The sequence below is a fragment of the Macrosteles quadrilineatus genome, unplaced genomic scaffold (genome assembly GCF_028750875.1).
Source record: "Macrosteles quadrilineatus isolate MER2022 unplaced genomic scaffold, UCM_ALF_1.0 Scaffold_2__2_contigs__length_208266976, whole genome shotgun sequence".
In the NCBI taxonomy this organism is placed as follows: Eukaryota; Metazoa; Arthropoda; class Insecta; order Hemiptera; family Cicadellidae; genus Macrosteles; species Macrosteles quadrilineatus.
Genome location: NW_026542595.1, coordinates 69,194,779 through 69,216,738, shown reverse-complemented (window position 1 = coordinate 69,216,738; position 21,960 = coordinate 69,194,779). Strand labels below are relative to the sequence as shown.

General features: G+C 36.4%; 1 protein-coding gene across 9 annotated transcripts in view; it reads left to right on the top strand.

Moving 5' to 3' along the window:
• Positions 1–21,960, top strand: part of LOC128987765 (uncharacterized) — a 178,766-nt gene that overhangs the window by 87,064 nt on the left and 69,742 nt on the right. For all 9 annotated transcript variants that reach the window (XR_008490279.1, XM_054408782.1, XM_054408781.1 and 6 more), the window contains 4 exons: positions 14,357–14,525; positions 18,430–18,643; positions 20,153–20,301; positions 21,078–21,891. Coding sequence is in view for 8 of the 9 variants with exons in the window: in XM_054408782.1 (XP_054264757.1) it covers positions 14,357–14,525; positions 18,430–18,643; positions 20,153–20,301; positions 21,078–21,891 (1,346 nt within the window). In the remaining variant the exon portion in view is untranslated. The remainder of the gene's footprint in view (positions 1–14,356; positions 14,526–18,429; positions 18,644–20,152; positions 20,302–21,077; positions 21,892–21,960) is intronic.

Below are 21,960 nucleotides of genomic sequence, written 5' to 3'. Positions count from 1 at the left end.
TGGGTGGAGCTAATTTGTATGGGTGAGAGCGAACGGGACGGGTATCTGTTAGACGAATCTCGTACTCTAACAGGTTAGTGACTCCAAGCTTTGGCGTCAGCACATCTGGGAAACGAGAACACAAGGTTCTGATGGCTTCAGCCTCGCAAGTAGTCAGATGCCCTAACGGATCAATTGTTGGCTTGCTGGGTATCTCAGGCTCGACTACCGCAGCACCACCACCAATTTCATCAGCAAAAGATATTAATACCCGTCTCGCAAATCGGAAAAAACACTGACCTCTGCCTAAATCCAAAATTAGGCCAGTGTGCTTGATAAAATCCGCTCCCAAAATGACAGGGAAACAAAGGTCCTTAGCCACCCAAAAACTCCAAACCCAAGAAAAATGTTCAATTTTGAACTTGAAACGGGCTTCATAGATGATGGGAAGGGGTGAATTTGACGCAGTCCAGCAGATAGGGGTTTTTCGCTCAACTTGCTTGATAAGCCCAGACGATTCAAGTTTTTCAAAAAGGGACAAGGAAATGAGGCAACGGGCTGACCCAGAATCCACTAGGGCCTTCTGCACCGTGGAACCTATGAAGATGTTGAGACGTGGGCAAGTTGAGCGCGCCGCTTTCACGCCCATGGAAGCAAGGCCCGCAATCCCCCGCAGCAGAGGCTCGGTCACAGGCACAACACTCCCAGAAGGGGAGGCAACAGAAACATTAACTGAGTTTAACTTAGAATTTGACTTACTTGAAAAAACTTTCAAATTATTGCCCTTTACATTATCACCAACAACCTCACAGGAAGGATTGGGCAATTTTTCCTCCTGTGAGCAAACTAGTTTTTTGGACCACGTCCAAAATTTCCACCTTGACGGCAATGCCGCCGAATGTGACCTGGTTGCCCACAACCAAAACAAACAACAGGTTGCCTCTGCCACTGCGGCGGTTCAGGACCCAACACTCCCACGGGTGCTACGACAGCATGATGACCAGCTAGGGGAAGATGCCCCGCCGCTTGGTCTCTCTGAAAATCAGCGTCCTGGAAAGATCTCGAAAGGATGGAAAGTCTGTCCAGATCCGCAAAAGATGCAGGCCGTGGTGCAAAAACCAGACGGGAGCGTTCCTCAGGCTTCAACCCCTGAAGCACAATGTCAATGAGTTCAAGCTCACTGATCCCCAAACGCAAGACCCTTTCCACCGTGCGAATGTCCCCCACGTACTGGCTGAGAGGCTCGGCTGGCTGCTGAGGACGAAAAACTCTCTCAACTTTCAGCTTCTCCATGACCCGACGGGGCATGAAAAGCTCCAAAACTTCTTTATGAAAAACATCAAAGGTGACGCCTCTGCGCAAACAATCAAGCAATCTGTCCCCCAACGGTTTCAGACAGTATGGAGCAATGAGTTCCATCAAAGTTGCGTCTGACATGCCAGGGTATTCACGCATGCGCAAAACACTCTCCAGAAAAAAACAAAGACCATTCACATCTAACCCGTCCACCGGCCGGAAACCACTCAGGACAGAGGCAAGGGGATGGGGAAGTTTGCCAAAGGAGTTAGAGATGGAAGGGGAACTATGAACTTGAGAAGGAAAGGGAGATGGGGACTGGACATTCAGCGTAGCCGCAGCCAAGGTGGACGTGTGAGAGGGGGACGGTGTGACATTTGCATTTGACATTTGAACACTTGCAGGCAACTGGAGCAGTGTACTTGGCGTAGGCGGAGCCTGGGGGGTACCCACTGGAGCCACAACTTCAACAACAGACTTTGGCACTTCGTTTGAAATTTCCGAAGAACGGTTGTCTTCAAAAATTTCAACTTTCTCTTTGACAGACTTTCCTGCCTTAATACTCTCCAAAATACCTTCCAGCTCAAGGATTCTGGCCTCCACCCAACTCTTGTCTTCATCCTGGATTTCAGGTTGCCCTGAAACCAAGAGCAGACGCTTACGCCAGTGCGTCAGCTGTGTGATAGCCGAACCCTTAGCTGAGCCCATAGGCAAACTACTCCAACTATTAATTTCCCCACTTAGCTCTTCCATCCTCTCTTTACATGCCTCCAGTTCCTCATCCAAACTGAGCGACTCAACCCAAGCTTGAGGCATGCTAGCAATTTGTCTGAACTGTGTACGCAAAGTGCGTACATCCGTTCCAGGAGTCTCCCCCCGGGACCGCACCTCGTACACCAGCTCCGGCTTCCTCAAATATTCCGGCACAATTGACGCCATACCGAGTCTCAACCAGCACTTGACTCAAAATAACAGCCAACAAAATTTTTTTTTTACAAAACAAACACAGAAATTTAATTCCTAAGGCTTCTGGACGTTGATGCCTACGCACCTGATGGGGCTCAAAAGAAGAACCTGCCCATTCATACCGCAAGTACCGCAAGAAAAAAAACAACAACAAATGACCCACGAACGTACACACACACAAACATACACCGATACATACACTAGACAACACCTAACACTTGTGTGATGGGGTGTACACACAAACTTTTTTTTTTTTTTTTTTTTTTGACACATGACCATGCTTTTGACACTCTTGCTCCCGAAGGATGCAAGTCATTACCACCGATTCCACCCGGTGCCTCGGCCAAAGGGCGAGCTCCTAATAAAATGTGTTTACGCCCCACCACAACAACAACACGACCTTTTTCCAAAACTGCCAGGCCAGAACATTTCCAAGAAACCAATCCATCCACGGCTCTTCAAAACAAAACAAAAAACAGAACGCGGACAGTGATCGCATCTCCAAGTATCCGAGTCGTGAAACCAAGTTTAACGACAAGGCACCCAGGACGCAACCCACTAACCACGCTCTGCTACCAGATGAACCATGCCCTCGTGCCTGCACCCAGACTAACGAAAAGGAAGCGTGATCCATGCGCAGGCCCGAGGAGCGGCTCACAAAACTTTACTTAACAAATGAGAACCATGGATGGAGGCTCAAGAACAACACGCCATTTGAGAGAAACGAGCTGTAATTAACCATTTAAAAGAATAACACAACAATAATTAACAATAATACATGAATTAAATACTCTCAATTAAACTTTAAAAAATTTTGATACCACTCTGACCTACTCACTTACAAACATTAATTTAAAAAAATTCAAAATAGGCTAATTTCAGTCAAAGTAAATTTAATCAGTTTTAACCTTTTAAATTAACAAATTACAACAATGAAATATCTAATGACTCTTTTAATAAATTCATTTCATGGTAACTATAGAAAATTTAGGGGCCCCAAAATTGAAATTTAATAGAATATGTAAAAAAATTATAAAATCTAAAAAATCAACAAGTAGCCTAGGCTAAAGAATTTAAAATTTAAAAGGAATAACAATTAATAGAGATCTGTGCACAAATTAACAAAATAACAATTAAAATCCCTCAGTCCATAGCGGTAACAATAAATTAGGTCTAAGTAACTTGCGGTAGGGCGTTCAGTTCAATGGTTCTGGGCAAGCAGCACCGGAGGGGGAAACGAGCATGACGGAAGAGGGGGGCCATGATCCAGGGGTGGCCAAGAGCAGTAGAATCCACTCCGTCAATGCTGATGCGGCTGCTACATGTTCCTCCTCACGGGCCCCATCAAGCGCGCTGGGCGCTCTTAATTTACTGCATAGTAGAGAATATCTTCACACAAGTAAGAAAAAGGCAAAAATACAACGCAAACATACTACAAAATTAAGATGTAAGACGATGCAAAATTTATGCCGATGCAGCGCTAACGAAAGTCTCGGAGCCTCTGAATCGTCGGCGGTGGGAGTAATAAGAACAAAACCCACAGCCTTGTTCGGGGTCGTGGAGTGAGAAACACTGAACTAGCCTACTATAAAAAAAAACACTTGAACCATTGATCATGAGTCGTGACATTCGCCCGGTGGAAATAGTCACGGCTCAGTAAGACCTAGGTCCTTGACCAATTTACTTTTTCGTTTTGTATAGATTTATATACGTCCGTGAACGCGATAACATTAGTAATTTTAGTTTGCTTGTTTATGGATATATTTTGATCAAACTTGGCAAATTTATTTATTTTATACTAAGCTATTCATATTTTACTAAAACTCCACTTTAATAGTTTCCTTGTAGCAGCTAACCTAGGTAATCGTTAAACCTAATTTTATTTATATACATTCAATTAAAAATCAATTCAGACAAATGGAAATTCACTTAGTCGGCAGGTTAGCTGCGGCGGGGGTATTGTCTGTTTAGTTTAGCTAACTGTTATCATACAATGAAACTGTGTACCTGATACCATACGGTTTTTTGTGAAATAACTTGTCACCCGTTTTGATTAACCAATGTTTTCGATGTAGGTGTCCTTGTACATCCTATGATATAGCAGAGGGACGAATGGTAGCTAAAAGTGTCATTTTGGGCTTGCCCCACCCTCAAGTTATTGATTTATTTACATGGTTACCTTTTTTAGAACCTGTAATTATGACAAACCTTTTTTTAATGGGGTTTTATGTATGAACCCGTGATCCTTCACTTCGATGTATAACCTTTAGATAGCAAATAAAAGACGAAACCATATGGGTCTAAACTATATAACGTTTTTAATCACCAGTAGTAAAAAGCATTTTTAGTCCCTAAGGAGTACATGTAAACTGTTGTGAACAGTTGTAAATGTCGATTGTAAGCAATTGCATGGTTCGAAATTAATTATCGATTCATTTATTCGGTTAGAGGTTTCAGAAAGGTTTTTTTGTAGCTTATTGTTGCATTCTTATCAATTGTGCGACATATCGATGATAATGTACAGTAGGTCAATTGTAGTAGACGAAATGATTGAACATTGAGCCCTTCTTTGTGGATTCTACGATGTTCATTCTGCTAAATTCTACTCGAAACTGACAATGACAACACCATTGAGTGACCAAAGGTAACATAAGGGAGTGGGTTACTCCGAAAGGTATTGTGATATATACCCCTAGCAAATCCCCCTAATACCAATATGCGGAGCTGTTTGCATTCCACATAGCACCGCAGACTATCCTGGTGCAACTATTTTCTAAAAACTTCGTAGGAAAACAAAAGTCCCCCTTTCTCCTAAATTAGTAATGTAATAAGTAGAAATTGTCTACTGGTTATAATAATTATAGTTCAGGAAAAATATCTATACTAACTCAATACTGCATGTGGTGGTATACAAGTGTTTGATCATTTTTCATGTGCAATAGTGCACTACTAGTACAAGTTAATTAGGAGTATGGAAAACGACACTATTTACAAGCAACTCAGTCAAGTAATGTGTAAGTAAGGGAGTATTTCATTTGGTCCAAAATCGTTTGGTCCACAAGCTGTAAAACAGTTCGTTTGGTCCAAAATCGTTTGGTCCAACACTTGTAAAACAGTTCGTTTGGTCCAAAATCGTTTTATCATCCAGTTGGGGAGTATTTCATTTGGTCCAAAATCGTTTGGTCCACAAGTTGTAAAACAGTTCGTTTGGTCCAAAATCGTTTGGTCCACAAGTTGTTAAACAGTTCGTTTGGTCCAAAATCGTTTGGTCCACAAGTTGTAAAACAGTTCGTTTGGTCCAAAATCGTTTGGTCCAAAAGTACAGGCAAAACCAGAATTACAATTGTGTATTGTGGAGTAAACTTATGAAATAGACTGTACGTTTCACTGTGGACCATTCGATCGGGTCGTTTTATCCAAAACTCTAATACGAGTTCGTTTGGTCCAAAAGTATGAACTATTGCGTCCCTCACATAGAAGGCGTTCAAATAATCGCCGTCACGTCGTCAACCCAACCGCCTGCCTTCCGAGGCCTATTTGTTGTTTTGTGTTACGTTTCTAAATAATTGATATGTTTGCATTTATATACACGTACATATACATATATTTATTTATATATAATGTGTTTGTGTAATGTTTACTTTTTATCCCCAGTCAATCTTAAAACAACGCGTTTTAATTCCCTAGATTTGTGGATAAACATTGACTTTGCTTTGAGTTTGCATTTAATGTTAAACAGATGGTTTATTTAATTTATCTATATATTAAAATTCAATCTGTGTTTGTTGTGTGTTTGTCATGGTATTTGTAACAATTATGTAGTTAATAATACAAATATATAAAGTTAATTTCTCATCGAAGATATATCCTATTTGTAAAACTTCCCAAAATGTTATGTTTACTCCCTATGAGAACCGTGAATAAATTATTGAAAAGAAAAGAGTTTGTAATTGTTGTACCTTTATAAAAATTATATTATATTTTTAAATATTTATATCTTACTAATATTATAAATGTGAAAGTTTGTGTGTTTGTTTGTTTGTTTGAAGTTCAATCACGCATAAACCACTGGACGGATTGGGCTGAAATTTGGCATGATGATAGCTTACATTCCCGATTAACATATAGGCATATTCTTATCTTAAAAATCCTTTCGGGCTCCGCCCCAGTGGCTCTGTAATTCCCCATGTTAACCTTATGAGTATTCATATTTAAAGGGAATTAAAGAATTTAGTCAGCTGTTTCAACTAAAAAAGTTGGTTCTATGATATGGAAAAGCATTAAAAAGTTATAAGATTTACCAAGAGGGTGCAGCACTTTATTTTTTTTGCATTTATGAAAACAGCTAATTTGAACTAAGCAGCAACAAAAAACTGTGATTCGCAATGAGAACTGTCAAAGTAGGATTGTTTACAGTTATGTACAGTATATGTTTTTCATTTCATGAATAATTTGTGATATTTTGCGAATTGATAATTTATTTTTCTCTATTGTTTAGGTAAAATGGTAGAACATTATGGCTATGGTCGATGTGTAATACTATAGAATACTGTAAATTTAAAAAAGCAAATTTTATCAAACTGTGTCCTCCACCCATTGCAATCGCAAAGCTTGAGTATAACTGCAATAAGCATTTTATACTTATATTCCAACCCCGTACGAAGGACGGGTACTCTGCTAGTTTTTATATATTTTTATATTTTATATTTTAAAATTTTATTATATTTTTTTGTATACATTTAATAGTTAGTTTTTAGTACTGCAACGCGTGCCGGATAAATACTAGTCTGATAATATATATATATATATATATATATATATATATATATATATAAACGCGTTTTTTATTTTGATATTTTGAACCACTTTACGGATATTAATGAATTTAAATAGAATGATAGATAATTAAGAAATGAAGGGGATGTCGAGGCCATAACCGTACGTAAGGCTAACTTCACTGTGTTATAGAAATAAGTGTAAATTGCGTACTAAACAGTTCAAAGTAGTTTCATGTTGTTTTTTCTAAAAAGTGAAAAGGTGGTTTCAAATTAAATTACATGTAAATGTTTATGTTAATAATGTTTTGTTTACACAAATGTTGTGTTTGTCGTTGTTCACCGACATAATATTTAACTTTAAAATGTAGTTTTCCCTTACCATAAAGGATGTGCGTTATCATTAAATTTGCAATTTACTACTATACACAGAAAACACTTGCGTATAGTTGAGTTTCACAGTACATACAATCATTTTAAGTTTATGTTTTGCCATCAAATGTTAAGTCATGTTAGAAAATTTCATTTCTGTAAAACATTGTTCAATTATTGAAGATGTCAGTGAATTATATTTACAACGAAATTTTTGTGTCTTTGTGTTAACTAGGCTACCTGTTGTGATTTATATTGACTACTCGATTCACGTGCGTAGGACCCTAGATGAAACATACTGTAGGACTGACCCAAGATGCATGGAGTAAAAGAGGTGGGCCAGACAGAGCGCGCCCTTCTCCCCCCCTCGCCCATCGGACTGAGGCAGTGACGTCACTGCAGTCCTCGAGCCGCTACTCACAGCCCGTACACAACACTTTTAGATGTTGTTTTGCGCTGTTTACGCCAGTTTGTACTACGCAATTGTTAAAATTGGTTTTGCTTGGTTTTAAATATATTAATATGTTATTCCTTATTATATTACTACTCAAATATTAGAGCAATTGTTGATTAAATTGATGTCCATTTCTGCAATTGTTGTTATATCACTAAGGATCTACTCTGATCCGGTAAATAGCATCTAATTTTATGATCTATATATTTTTAGGATAGCCTACTAAACTACAGTTGTTCATGAATATATTAGTAACTAAATTAGATAGCCTACCCTTAACATTTTTCAAATTATTATTTAAATCAAACAAACATTTTTCACTATACAGATATACAAAATAAAAGTAGCTTTTGGTAATGTACAATCATCATTAGATTAGTGTAATTAGGAATGGAGATTTATATTTTTATGAATGGAAAGAAAACACATTTGAAATAAAAACACTTTATTTACAAAGTGTATCTCTCACCATTGGACATGCAATCAGATATAAACACATTGAGTTGTAGAGTTCTTGAAATCTTTTACTTACTCTTAAATTTAGTACTGACGATAACGTTTCTTAGTTGATTGTTTTTGATTTTTTGTTGCTGTTCATTTGTTTTTGCCTGATTAAAAAAACTTCAATATCATTGGACTCTACTATTCTTCTTTGAGCAAATAGCTCAAGACGGTCTAGAGGTAAACGATGAACTTTATGGCGTAATGGCTTAATGTCTTTACTTTCTTAACAGGGTCATTTATTCATATCAAAGCATTTTAAATAGACCTAGGTAAAATACCTATTTAATTTTCGATTTTAAAAATTCCTTTTCCAAACTCTCAATTTTCATTTAGCCTACATTGTGGTGTTTTATTATTACAACACAGCTTGCCCAACTTCTTTGTTTCCCTGGTGAAGTTTTCAGAATTTTCGTTTTGTAGAACATTCCTCCGCATCACTGCGATAATACTGTGTTCAGTAGACACAAGTTTTATTCAGGGCTCACGAATGTTTAACATTCCCCAAACTCAATAATCATGAAATTAATTCCTTTAAACATCTTCAAAATAAACAAATATTAAAATGATTGAAATCCAAAAATCGTTTCTTTTGCACATTTCAATAAAGACAAAGCATATTTTGTTTGCGAATAAAATATGACTCTTATAGTAGCCTATTTAACATTCATTTTCATAGACTGTAAAAGCCTTCTGCACTTTTATTATTCTGTATCGTATTACATAATGGGAAATTGTCCAATGATTAAATACACATGTATAACAATAATCTCGTGATAATCTGTCAGTCTTGAATAATAAGACAAAATATCGGCAAAAGTAGTCAAAAAGGCAGACACCAACCAGTACAATAGATTTAACATAATGCAATAAGAAATGATTGAAAGAGTTACTGTAATATTAAGATTATATAACTGTTAGTAATGGAACGTTATATTGCTAAACATGACATTATACAGAAGAACATCAATTTTAAAATAAGAAAATAAGATCCTTATATATAAATCTGTAAGACAAAATTTTTACCATTAAATTGTTAAAGTTACCCTCGTCACTTCTGCATCATTGAACTAATCAAACTCCGCGGCGCTGGAAGCACGATTTAATCCGCGGCGCAAATGCTACTCGGCGCAACTGCTACTACACGAGGTTAGGTCCTAGTCCTGTCTAACACACTTCCACTCTCCAGCATCCTTATGGCAGTGTCATATATAAAATTGGACGAAAACGTTAGTTGGTCATTTAACACATTTTCGTGGTCGGATGTTACTGCCTTATAAATCTCAAACTCTTCTAAGGTGTTTAATTTAAATCTGTCTCTAGAGAAATGTAAAATATTCATGTTGTTACTAATGCTGGTATAATTGTGGCCTTGAGAAATTAAATGTTCTGCAAAAGATGATGTCTGGTGTACTGTTGACGCTTTTGGGAGATGTTCCTTGAAACGTTTTGTAAAGGAGCGTGCCGTCTGGCCGATGTAAAATTTAGTACAATCGGTACAATTGATCTTGTATACGCCGGATCTGTCTAAGGGTTGCGTCAATGAAGGACTGCGCTCTTTTAACAATGCGCCAAATTTGTTTTCTGTTCTGAAGGAAACTGTAATATTGTATCTTCTGTAATATCTTTTTTGTATATTTACCGTCTTGTGAGTAACAGTATAAGCGTAAATATATGTTTTAAGTGTTATAAGACGTTTCTTTTATTTACTTTCCGTAAATTTAATAACACGTACAATGCTGATCAAGAAGTTACTTGGGGTTTTGCCGCAATCAAATGCATAATACAGACTACCACTACAAATCCAATTTTAATTATTATAATGTTGTAGGTTATTACAATAAGATTATGTAACAGATTCTTATTCAATACAGTTATATAAAATAAAATAAACATTACTACAAAAGTAAATACCTTATGATAAAAAATACAGCAAATCTCTTCATTCTACTCGTATCCATAACAATTACACTGGTTGTTCATATTATTTGTTGAATTTAAATAGGTACGGTACCTTTTTAATTTCTCTTAGCACCTGTAATACGATGGTACTTGTACATCGATTGATCCTCCTCAAAATTGTCCAAAACAAGAGAAATAATATCCTTTTGACGAATGCTAGCTAGTTTGATTCGGGTTAAACTTTGGACTTTGGGGTTTGCAACCAAAACCTCTTCACTAATCTCTTGACAAATCAAGCATAATTTAAAATCAAAATCTTTTTTCTTTTTTTTAGAGGTCACTAAGAATGCTATGTCAAGAAATATATAACGAAGTATTCAGATTGTAACCATATTAGGGTGTTGAAAATGAACGAAATACAGTACCTTTTGTACACGTACAATAGTAATAGTCACATACCTGTAGTCGATGAAATAGTTATATGCAACTTTTGTAAGTTGGTGAAATTCTACTTTAAAATTGCCTAATCACTAGTCACTAAGAATAAACGTATATAAAAAACCAGCCACACACAATGTAAAAAAACGTAAGCAACTTAAAATAAAATGTATTGAAATTTAAAATATTTAAATAACTATTAAATTTTATAAAAGAATGTTATTTGGATAAATAAAACACAATAAATGTCAGTAGTACTAAACAGTACACTTTCACAACCCCGATATCACTGAATTGGAAGGCAATGAACTTTGGGGGCAATTATGACGCAACCTATAGGACGAACCCCAAGGCGTTTGGAGGCCTTGTTTTACATTTTAAACCAAATGTATTAGTAATAATATATTTTTTTCTTATAAGAAAATGCATCTAGTTAATATTTAGCCGAGTAATTAAGTAATTACACTATTATTTATCAACAATCCATACGATTTTCGAAAAAAATAGCTGTACGATGTAGATTTTGTTAAACTTATTATCGTTATAACTTTTTTATTAGTTAAGATACAACTTTTTACCCAATGACCTTTTCTATTGGTAATATTTTTTGGATTAAAACTACGTTTTAACCGATATCCTATCTCGTACCGTTCTCGAGCTACAGTCGTTTCGATGCATAGCGCGTTCCGCCATCTTTGCCCCCCTCCCCCCAAGTTCTCGACACCTGAAAAGTAGGCGTCATGCGTATTTTTTATCACCACAGTCCATATTACAACTATCAGCAAAGATATTTGATGTTACTTCTTTGCGACACTCAAAAAATAAATTCTACTTTCGGTAAAAAAAAACTACACGAAAAGTCCATTTTTACATATTTTATACAATAACTTGTTTATTTATAGAGATACGACCTCGGACCCAATAACCATTATTGTTGTCCACATTTTTAGAATTACAACGACTTTTTAACCGATGTTCTATCTTATACCGTTTTCGAACTATCAGCGTTTTAACGCATAGCGCAAACCGCCATGTTTGCCCCCTCCCCCCCACCTTATCGACCACTTTTGAAATAGGCGACATACGTAATTTTGATCACCACAGTCCATATTACAATAATCAGCAATAACATTGCGTACTACTTTTATGCATGCTCAAACCCCCTCAGCTCCTGGACTACACCCGCAGTCTGGACTTATCCGTCGGGTTAGCGTCGTCTGTTGTCGTAACTGATCGATCAGTAAATGTTTCGTGTCCGTAACGTGTTTTGTGTCGTGTGTAAATGTTTATTTATTTTTACGTGTTAAATATGACGCTCTTCATATGAAGAAAGAAGAAGTCCTTGTACCGCCTGATGATGATTCCACATAGGAGTTGAAACTAGTTGCAACTGCAATTAAATGGATTGCTTGATAGCAGGTATTTAAACCTTTTTAATATTATTTGGCAATCCGGAGGCTACATCCACAATAATGTTAAAACTATTTTTGTATTAAATAATAATTTTGCAAGGTTCGAAATTACAAAAAACAACATTTTAAATAAAAGAAAAGCTTTAAGGATTAAAATTCAAATAAAAGTGTGATAATCTATAAGAAAAACCCATGTATATGATTCCAAATTGGAGTTTAACTCATATCCCACCTTTTATGTATTTCATATTAGTTTATTTTCTTTCTCCACAGAAGTAAGGCAACATAATTGGTTTCCTTACCTCTCTGTATATATAGTTTCCCTTGCAATTTTAAGAAATACACCCAAACAGAAGTAAATTTTCAGTAAAAAGCCACCTATATAGTTTAAAAAAATGGTGTATAGAAAGTTTAAACATTAAAATTAAGGCTAGGATTATACTAGGACGCTAGCGTCCGAGAGGCTGGCGTCCGGGACGCTAGCGTCCCACTTTGAGCCGATTAATAGTCTAGTATTAATAATGCATCTCTACAAACTGTTTGAAAACTATGACCACAGACAAGGGAAACAAAGCAGTATAGTAAACAAAAGTATAGGAAACATAAACAATAAATATTTTTTTGTTTCCTTAGTCAATGCTATGACTTTGCACTTTTATTCTTAGCAACATATTATTCAGCCAGTGTTAAACTCTTGGGCTGGTTTACTATGCAATCTATGCTGGGAGTACCAAAGGGATCAGTGCTAAGAGATGCATGGCCGGTCTCTGATAAATAAACCATCAAAGCACAATATCAGACTTGCCTCTCTCCTCCTAGCTGCTTACTGTTACTCTGAGAGGCTTGGTGTAGTTTCTGGTTCCTTCAATCCCAATGGCTGGAGAAACAAGGTTCTGTTAAAAATCAAATGCGACAATTTTTGTTTATTAATTAATTGCATTTCATAACACTCCAATCGAAATCGATGACCACTTACCATCTTTTATGTATATTTACCGTCTTGCGAGTAACAGTATAAGCGTAAATACATGTTTTAAGTGTTATGAGACGTTTCTTTTATTTCAGTAAATTTAATAACACGTACAATGCTGATCAAGAAGTTATTTTGTTTAACTTATTATGTAAATTTCTCATAGTTTTATTCAGTAGCCTACGTTATATGTTAGGGTAAAATATGTACTTGAACCACTTTATTCTGTTTCTTTAGAAGACATTACATAACCACCATTGATTGTAAATACTTGCTTAGTTTTACAACATATTTTTTTAATAAAAAAAATTATGTGTAGCAGAATAAAGTTAATATTTTTATTAAATATAAACCAAGTGGACTTAAATATTACGAATGTAAACATAATGCAATTTATCTTCCTGTCACCATAGAGGTCAATCAATATTTACAGTAATCCCTCTCACACTGACCACAGGTTGTCACATTACCTGAGATACAGACGGGTGAGCAGCCAGATAGAGGGTGTTAATCTGAACTAACTGGGGACCAAATCCGTCAAAATTAATCAAACACTGAATCAAATAAAGGGAACTTCATATGAAAAACTCAGGGTTATTTCAATAAGGGTTTGGTACCCCTATAGTTCGGCTGCTTAGAAAGCGACCTCCTCCAGCATTGGTTTAGCATTAGCGCGCAGGTCGTTTTCTAAGCGGCCGAACTATAGTAAAACACATATGTGAGAAATTGAACTGGCTGGAATTCAAGCAAAATCTGTATTAATGAGATCTAGAGTAATGAAGGTTTGCTGTACTTCCAAAAGCTCCAACTGAAACAAAAACATTGGACATCCTGAGGATCATGCTACCCCTTCCCGAGAAAAACAAAATTCTTAATTCACTATGCTCTTAAAGGTTTTTGGACAGATTTTTGGGACAAATAATTATGTTGTGAATTTTTTGTAAAATAATTCTGGCTCTAGACAGCAAAGTAACATTTTAAAAGCACTTTACATAAACTTATTTTTGGGAGATGGCCTTTTCCTCCGACCCATGGAACAAGACACTGGATAGCTCCGCTGAAGAAAATTCCTGCAGGCGCCCATAGACATGTATAGGCCACTGCATGCCCTATGGCTATGCATGTTGATATTGGCTGATTCGTGATACTTTAGTGGATATTATCAGTCCAGTTGAAAGTTTTTGCATTAATCTGGAACAAACACACAAATATAAGGGGCTGTGCTGCTGTGCCTTCCATAATATGATTGTATGATGATCAATGAGATTATATTTATTGGTGTGTTACACAGGGGTATGGCAGCCGCAACAGTGGACAGCTCAAGTCACCAATCATCAAACGTCCGCTCTCTGCGCCGGTCACGCTGCAGGGCTGGCTATACAAGCAAGGCAGCGAAGGTCTCATGCTCTGGAAGAAGCGGTGGTTTGTCCTCTCCGAGTACTGTCTCTTCTATTACAAAAGTAAGAGACATTACTAGACTTTTTGTTTGAAGTTAATGTTGTTAGAGGTACATTAACAACAATTTGGAAATTGGATTTTTCGAATTTTACCTCATGATAGCTATGATATGATGCATATCATTAACAAACTGGCACATATTTCCCGATATAAAGAGAAAGTTTTCAATAGGACATTTTCCATCACAAGTAGCGATAAAAAAAGGTTTTGCAATCCTCAGAAACATAACAAAGATAACAAGATTAGTATTTAAATTAAACCAAAGCTAGAAAATTGGAAAAGAAAAACCACACTGTGAATCTTATATTAGGCAAAACAAAAACAAAAAATCTTGAAAAAACTAGACGGTAGGCGAACGTGATTTGGCCATGAAAAAATTTGTTATTTGTTGTGGAAAATGTTTGAAAAAGTCCATCAAAACATCATCATCTTAAACCCACAAAAGATTAATCCAAGTATTGTCTGCACTGGTGGCATTTTATGAGGGAAAGTGGTCCAAACCTCTCAAATAATTGTAGAGGGTGCAAATTGGAATATAACTCGTACCTGTTGCATCTAAGTCTAAGATGCTTACCACTAGGCTAGCAACACGCAACCAAAAACACATTGATAACAAAAACAAAAAATTGTAAAAAAAATAATCCAACAGTAAAACTGAACCATGATAATTTGCAACCACAAGCATGTGTTCTAAAGTCGTAAGCCGTTGGGAGTTTTGTTAGAATAATAGTGATTAGTGAGTTTCTAGGTAATGGGGTTTTGTTTTTGCCTTCATGACAACTGTTCGTATCAAAGCAGTTCTCTAAAACGGTCTTTCAAATTCGGGAACACATAAAAAAACCTGGATATCAATTGTCTCCTTGGTTTTGTAGTTGATTGCTGGAGCATGACTCAGGTATCCTTTGTGCCTGGTAGACTTCGAGAAAGAAGCAGAGTGATTTGCTGAAATCAAGTGATAAAATAGGGTGACTGACCATGAAGTAGCCCACATAATCCATGCCGGAATACTCTTTGAACTAGTATGTTCAGTGGATATGGTTTTAGTCCTTATTTCCAGGCCAATCCAAATAGTATATTTCATTACAAGGACCGAAAGTGGCATTTTCCGTCGCGCGCTCAAGTTTTTGTGTGAGGCGAAGCCGAACACAGGGAACCCTAATTTCACGTGCGAGGCGAAGCCGAGTACGTGAGAGTTATTTCACGTACGAGGCGAAGCCGAGGACGGGAATAATGGAGCAAGTGCCGGATAATAACTTTCGGTACGAGTTATGAACGATACTTTTCATCACGACGCAAAAATACACAAACACAGATTAGCAGACCTCATAGTAATATTAATATTACAACATCTTTATTTCTCAATTAATTTGATTGAACATCGAAATAAAATAAAATCTTCTAAAAGGAAACCTACATAATATTTCTCAATACATTTTGTTTAAACATGAAAATAACAGAATAAAACAACTTTTAACAATACATACAGCTGATTCAAATCATTAAACTAAACAGTAACAAAACACTAGCGCCGCGTAGAGGATAAATGGAGAACTAATTGAGAGCGAGGGAAAGTAAATTTAGAGCGAGGGAAAATCAGCTGATCGATTTTCCCTCGCCCTAAATAAGAGCTTGGGAAACGACTACTTTCATTGAAGTCAGCTGTTATCGAAAATAGTTACTTTCGTTACGAAGTGATGAAAAATCACTTTTCTTAGGGCTTTCCTTTATGTTAAATAAGGTTGGAAGATAAGTATTTACTTCGTCTGAATTAGAATCAATATGCATTCACAATATTTGTTAAGAGAACACAACATTTTGTATTAGTTTGTTTTTGGGGTTATTTTGCATTTTGCTCATCGATCTCTACTGCTGTACTACGTCACTAGTGGATTTCTGTTTGGGTTTTCAGAATATGTAGTTTCCTCATTCCTTTATTTTGAGTTCTAGTGATTATGTTTATATCAAAAGGTTTTAGCAAAAATTGTTTAGTGATCCACATGTGGGTGGTATAGGCTACATATCAATGCTAGGCCCTGTTGTATCTATTTTCTGAGAGGCACTTGAAACCAATTTGTCTTGACTTTGATCGAGAAAACGAAAGAATTACAAACCACTCCAGTACTATCAGACAGGTCTCTACTCAGATAGCCATATGGAGGAATTTTAAAAGTCTTCCTTAAAGTTTGCTTTCTTTGTAATTTTAAGCTTTAGACGATTACTTTTACCTCATGATAGCTATGCATAACATTAAAGTTTATCATTAAAGTATTCAAAGGCCAAGACTTTTTTAAATTTCTGATACAGATGTAATTTACGGTTTACTTGTAAACAAATATCTGTTAACTATTATTTTGATCTCAACGTTTATAAATGTTTCTTATTCTTACTTGATTGAATATTTGTGAGTAAACTTGTAGATAAATAATGTTTCATGGATCCAAACCACCTTGTTAACTAACTCCCTCTCCTTGCCATGTTAACATCAAAGTTGATTGGCTTTGAATATGTAATGTCCCCTCAAGACTTCAAAGCTCCATCCAAAGTGTGATAACAATGGTGTAGAGGTTTGATTCCTTATTCAACATAACTGTTTAGTAATCTCTCTAAATTCATAGTTTTAGATATACAGTAAACTTAATTGAAATATGTACTAAATACCCCCACCGCAGCAAACCTGCAGACTAAGCGAATTTCAACTTGTCTCATTACATTTTTACTACAGTACAATATTTCCATAAATAAGACATATTTATTCACAATTTAAATAACATTAGATTTAACGAGTGCTTAGGTTTGCTGCTACTGGGAAGGTAAAAAGTGTTTTTTGACCACGTCAATAGTATAGGATGAAATAAATAAATTTGCCAAATTTCATCAACGTGACAACGTACGTATATCCATAAACAAGTAAACTACAATAGTTTTAATTTTCTCCATAAGAATAACACATGGGAATTTTAAATTGCACTATTTTTTATTTTTCTCCGTGACCATTAGGCATACAACAGCACTTCAATATACTAAATTATTAATTTTTTTAAGCTCTACAAAACGATTTAGAAAAAAATAGTTTGAATTTTTTTTTGAATTTTTTTTATGAATTTTACATATGGTGAATTTTTTTCGGTTTTAGGGTAAAAAATGGGAAAACCTCATTTTTACCTCATAAACCCCCGTTCCCATGGCCCGATTATGCTGGTTCAAATGTAGGTTTATACGTTTGTACAAAATTTCATCAAAATCGGATCACTTTTGCTCGAGTTATTGCGCTAACGGACACACACACACACACATATATATATATGAATTTGAACGGATGGTGTTTTTGGCCTCTAGGGACCTCAAAACAAAAAATTAAATCGGTCCTGGGTCCAGGTCTTACCATGAGTACTAAGGTAATAGCTTATTCCCTATATGGGAAAATCGCTAAAAGTGTGTTACAAAAATCTGCTGAAAGTCGTAACTTTACACTTGGTTAGGTGATTATTTAAAAGTACCCAAGGTTGTTTACAATATTTTTAGTTGCAGATCCCATGGTTGATACATTAATACAGTACAGAGATTTGTTGGGTCAATAAAACATTATGTACTAGGAATATATTTAATTTTTTCAAATACCGTTAACCTTAAAATAGTCCTTTTTCCTTTTTCCCAAATTAGTGAACTCACTAAAACTAATCCCACCCCTGAACACACTAAGGTGTAGTCTTTTGTCGCTTGAAAGAATTAAATTACACTTACGCACAGAAATAGGTGAGAATTTACCAGATCTTTTTACCAAATCGTCCAAGTCACTGTCAGCATATACAATACGTACAGTCTAATACCTTTGTAAATTATATTAATTTATTATTTGACTGAAAATGTATTGTTAATGTAAAACGATAACTGATTTTCTGCCCACAGCATCAGAAGAAGAGAAGTTACTGGGTTCCATTCTGCTGCCGTCATACAAGATCTCGCCCTGTGGTACAGATGACAAGGTTTACCGCAAGTTTGTATTCAAGGCGGAGCACGCCAACATGAGGACTTACTACTTCGCTGCAGACTCTCAACCCCTCATGGCAAAGTGGATGAATGCTCTCAGTCTGGCCTCCATACTACAGGATAACACATCTAGGTAAAATCTTAATAATATGAAGTAGACATCCAATTCCTATGCTTATAGTAGTTGTCAATTTTATTACAAATAAGAACTTAGTTCTGTCAAATCTATAGGAGTTTTTCTAGCTGCCGAATTTGGCAGGGTCTGTTTTTCCTGACGGCTGCGAGGCAGATGTCAGTCCCGTACCCCGCAGCGGCATGGAGTGCTCCTGGACTACTTTTGCTATTGGTTAACGTGCAGTACTTGAGTGAATTGTAACGACTTAAGTTATCACAGTGATTTTGTGTTAAAGACTGTAATTTGTTTAATGGTTTTATTTAAGTTACTTCAAGTTCTGAAGGATAAAACTCAATAAATTGAACATTGACCTAAGACAATTAATTTAGTTTAAATGGGCTTTCTTGTCATTTAGCAATGCCGTACAAACCTAAAATTCTAATTCGAGGATAAACAATAAAACTGAACTAGTTAACGTACAGTATTTATTTAGAACTACATGCAAAATAATCAAATTTCAACAAATTCTTAAATACCCCCGCCGCAGCAAACCTGCCGACTAAGCGAATTTCCATTTGTCTTAATTGATTTTCAATTAAATATATTTTAATAACATTAGGTTTAACGAGTACCTAGGTTTGCTGTTACAAGGAAACTAATAAAGTGTGTTTCTTTGTAAAATATTGATAGCTTAGTACAAAATAAATAAATTTGATCTAAATACAAAATATATCCATAAACAAGCAAACTACAGCATTTGACAATATTCTCCATAAAAATAACATGGGAATTTTAAATTTACAATTTTTTAAATTTTCTCCGTTACTATTAACCGAACAAAAATACTTTTATATGCTAAATTAATTGTTTTTTTAAGCTCTATAAAAAGGTCTAAAGAGAAATTGGAAAATGTTGTGTTTTGAGGGTCAAAAGTGATAAAAACCAATTTTTACCCCATAAAACCCCCCGTAAAGCCCCGTTCCCATGGTCCGATCATGCTGGTTCGCAAACTCATTCAAGTTTATCTGGCTTTACACCTTTAAACCAAATTTCATCAAAATCGGACAAAAATTACTCAAGTTATCACGTTCACGGACGTATATATATATATATAAGTCTCTATACATATACATATATAAAAATTTGAACGAATGGTGTTTTTGGCCTCTGGGGACATCAAAATGAAAAAGTAAATCGGTCCCGGGTCTAGGTCTTACCGTGCCACCTACGGTAATAGCTACTTCCCTATAGGGAAAATCGCTAAAAGAGGCATACTGTGCACACTAGACTACTATAAACTGCATAAACAAAGCCAGAATTGAATACGGTATTGCAGTTCTAAGAAAATTCCCTTGCCAAAAAGTGCAGTTGCTAGAAAACATGCGTGACATTCACAATCTCCTAATTTGACTGCTAGAAAAACTCGTTTTTGCACTGTTTGTATCATGGTGTTGTACTACCAGTAGCTTAGAGTAACGTAATTGTTTGCATGTAAACGATTTTGTCATCATCTGCTATTTGTTACAGCTGGGGTGGCCACAAGCCGCACTCGTCTCACCAACAGACAGCAAGTGCAGACGACAGCGACTCAGGGTTCCACGGACAGTACAATGGCACCAGTCATGGCCACACTGACAGTCCTGCGGACACTAACAGCTGGCGCCCACCCTCTCAAGGTAAATACAAATCCTACTGTTGTTATCATGCTTATCATCAGTACTGACATAGTGATGGATCAGAGCTGGTTGGCTTCCGATTATACACCCAGTAATAACTGTGTGTGACTGGCTTAGGGCTTAGTGTGTAGGTTGTGATGAGGCTTGAATCTTGTCAATTACTACTGATGATAAGCGATGTGGTCCTGTCTTTTAGAACCCACTTCAACCCACAGGGTCAGTAATTTTCTAAGAGAATAAAATTCTTAGTATCATACTTCAGGAAAGCTCACTCATAGTATCAAAGATCTCATTCCATAAAAAAAACATAATCACTTTTCAAACAGCTTTTAAAAAAGGTTTACAATATTTAATTTTTTTGATTTTGCCACTATTTTTTATCAAAGTTTGGTACTTAAAAAATACAGGAACTGTTAAAAATGTAATTATTTTCTAGATGACCTATAGGACTGTACAATGTACATACCAGCATTGACTATTGGATACTACCGGTACCTAAAATACATTTAAAACAAATTGATTATTCAAGGTTTATTCATATTTTTCACAATTGTTTTATAGCAGCTTTAAGATCTGTTATATTTTGTTGCTACTGTGAGGGAAAATATAACATGTTGAAAATTACAAATGTTGATATGGTCAGTAACATTTCAGTATAAATCTGACCTCAGTGTTAATTTAGAACTTGGCTTATTTGTAAAATGTATTATAAGAAGAAAACAATAACTGAGAGTATTCTATTTTTTAAAGTTGTACAATAATATGTTTTATTGCAGGTTACCATCAGCCACTGTATGCTAACGCACCTCCTAAGCCAAGGAGGTTGAACGACACTTCACCCGAAAGATCTCCAGAGCGAGTGTCCGATGATGGGAGACTGTCCAAGATGGCTCAGCCCCAGGAGTATACTGTGAGGAATGACCGAGCGTACAACTACACGGCTCAACACTCCCACCGGCCGCCACTCATGCTGCCTCCTGGGGCCACTCAGCCTCAAGAGCGGCGCACACCCGACACCTACGGCAGATCAAACTCCACTACTCCGCAGACTGGCAAGGTCATCTCCTCTAAACCTCGGACTTTGGACTACGAAGATGTTTATCAAACAAACCCGGATCTTGTTAACTCTATGTATTCACAAGGTGCAATGTACACAAACAGACACGTGCAGTATCGGCAGAACCGTAGGAACGACGTAATGTCTAACAGCATGCCTTCGGAGGGCCGCAAACGGTTTCCCCCGAGACCTCACAGTGCTGACTTTTTAGAGTACGATGCTAGGAGGTCTTACCAGTCTCCCACTCCTCAAAGTAGTGATTCGGGCAATCAAATGTATTACAACCAAAGGACAGCTTCTCAGCCTCGCAGGCCAAAGTCCAGTTTAGACATCGTCCACTCTGAGGGTGTTGTCGATGGAGTTCATTGGTCGGAGGAGAGTTATGCTCGGAAGATGCGACAATCAGCTTCTTATGTCTCCCCACAGTTTCACAATCCATCAAACTCTTCCAGAGCAACAACCCCTTCTGTTAGGCAAATACCAATCATGGCTCCTGGTTACTACAATGGACCTGTGAATGGAGAATTGGCAAGGTACACTGCTTATGGTTGTAGACACTAAAATTTAATGAAAACCTATTTTATCATTATTAGTATTGCTTT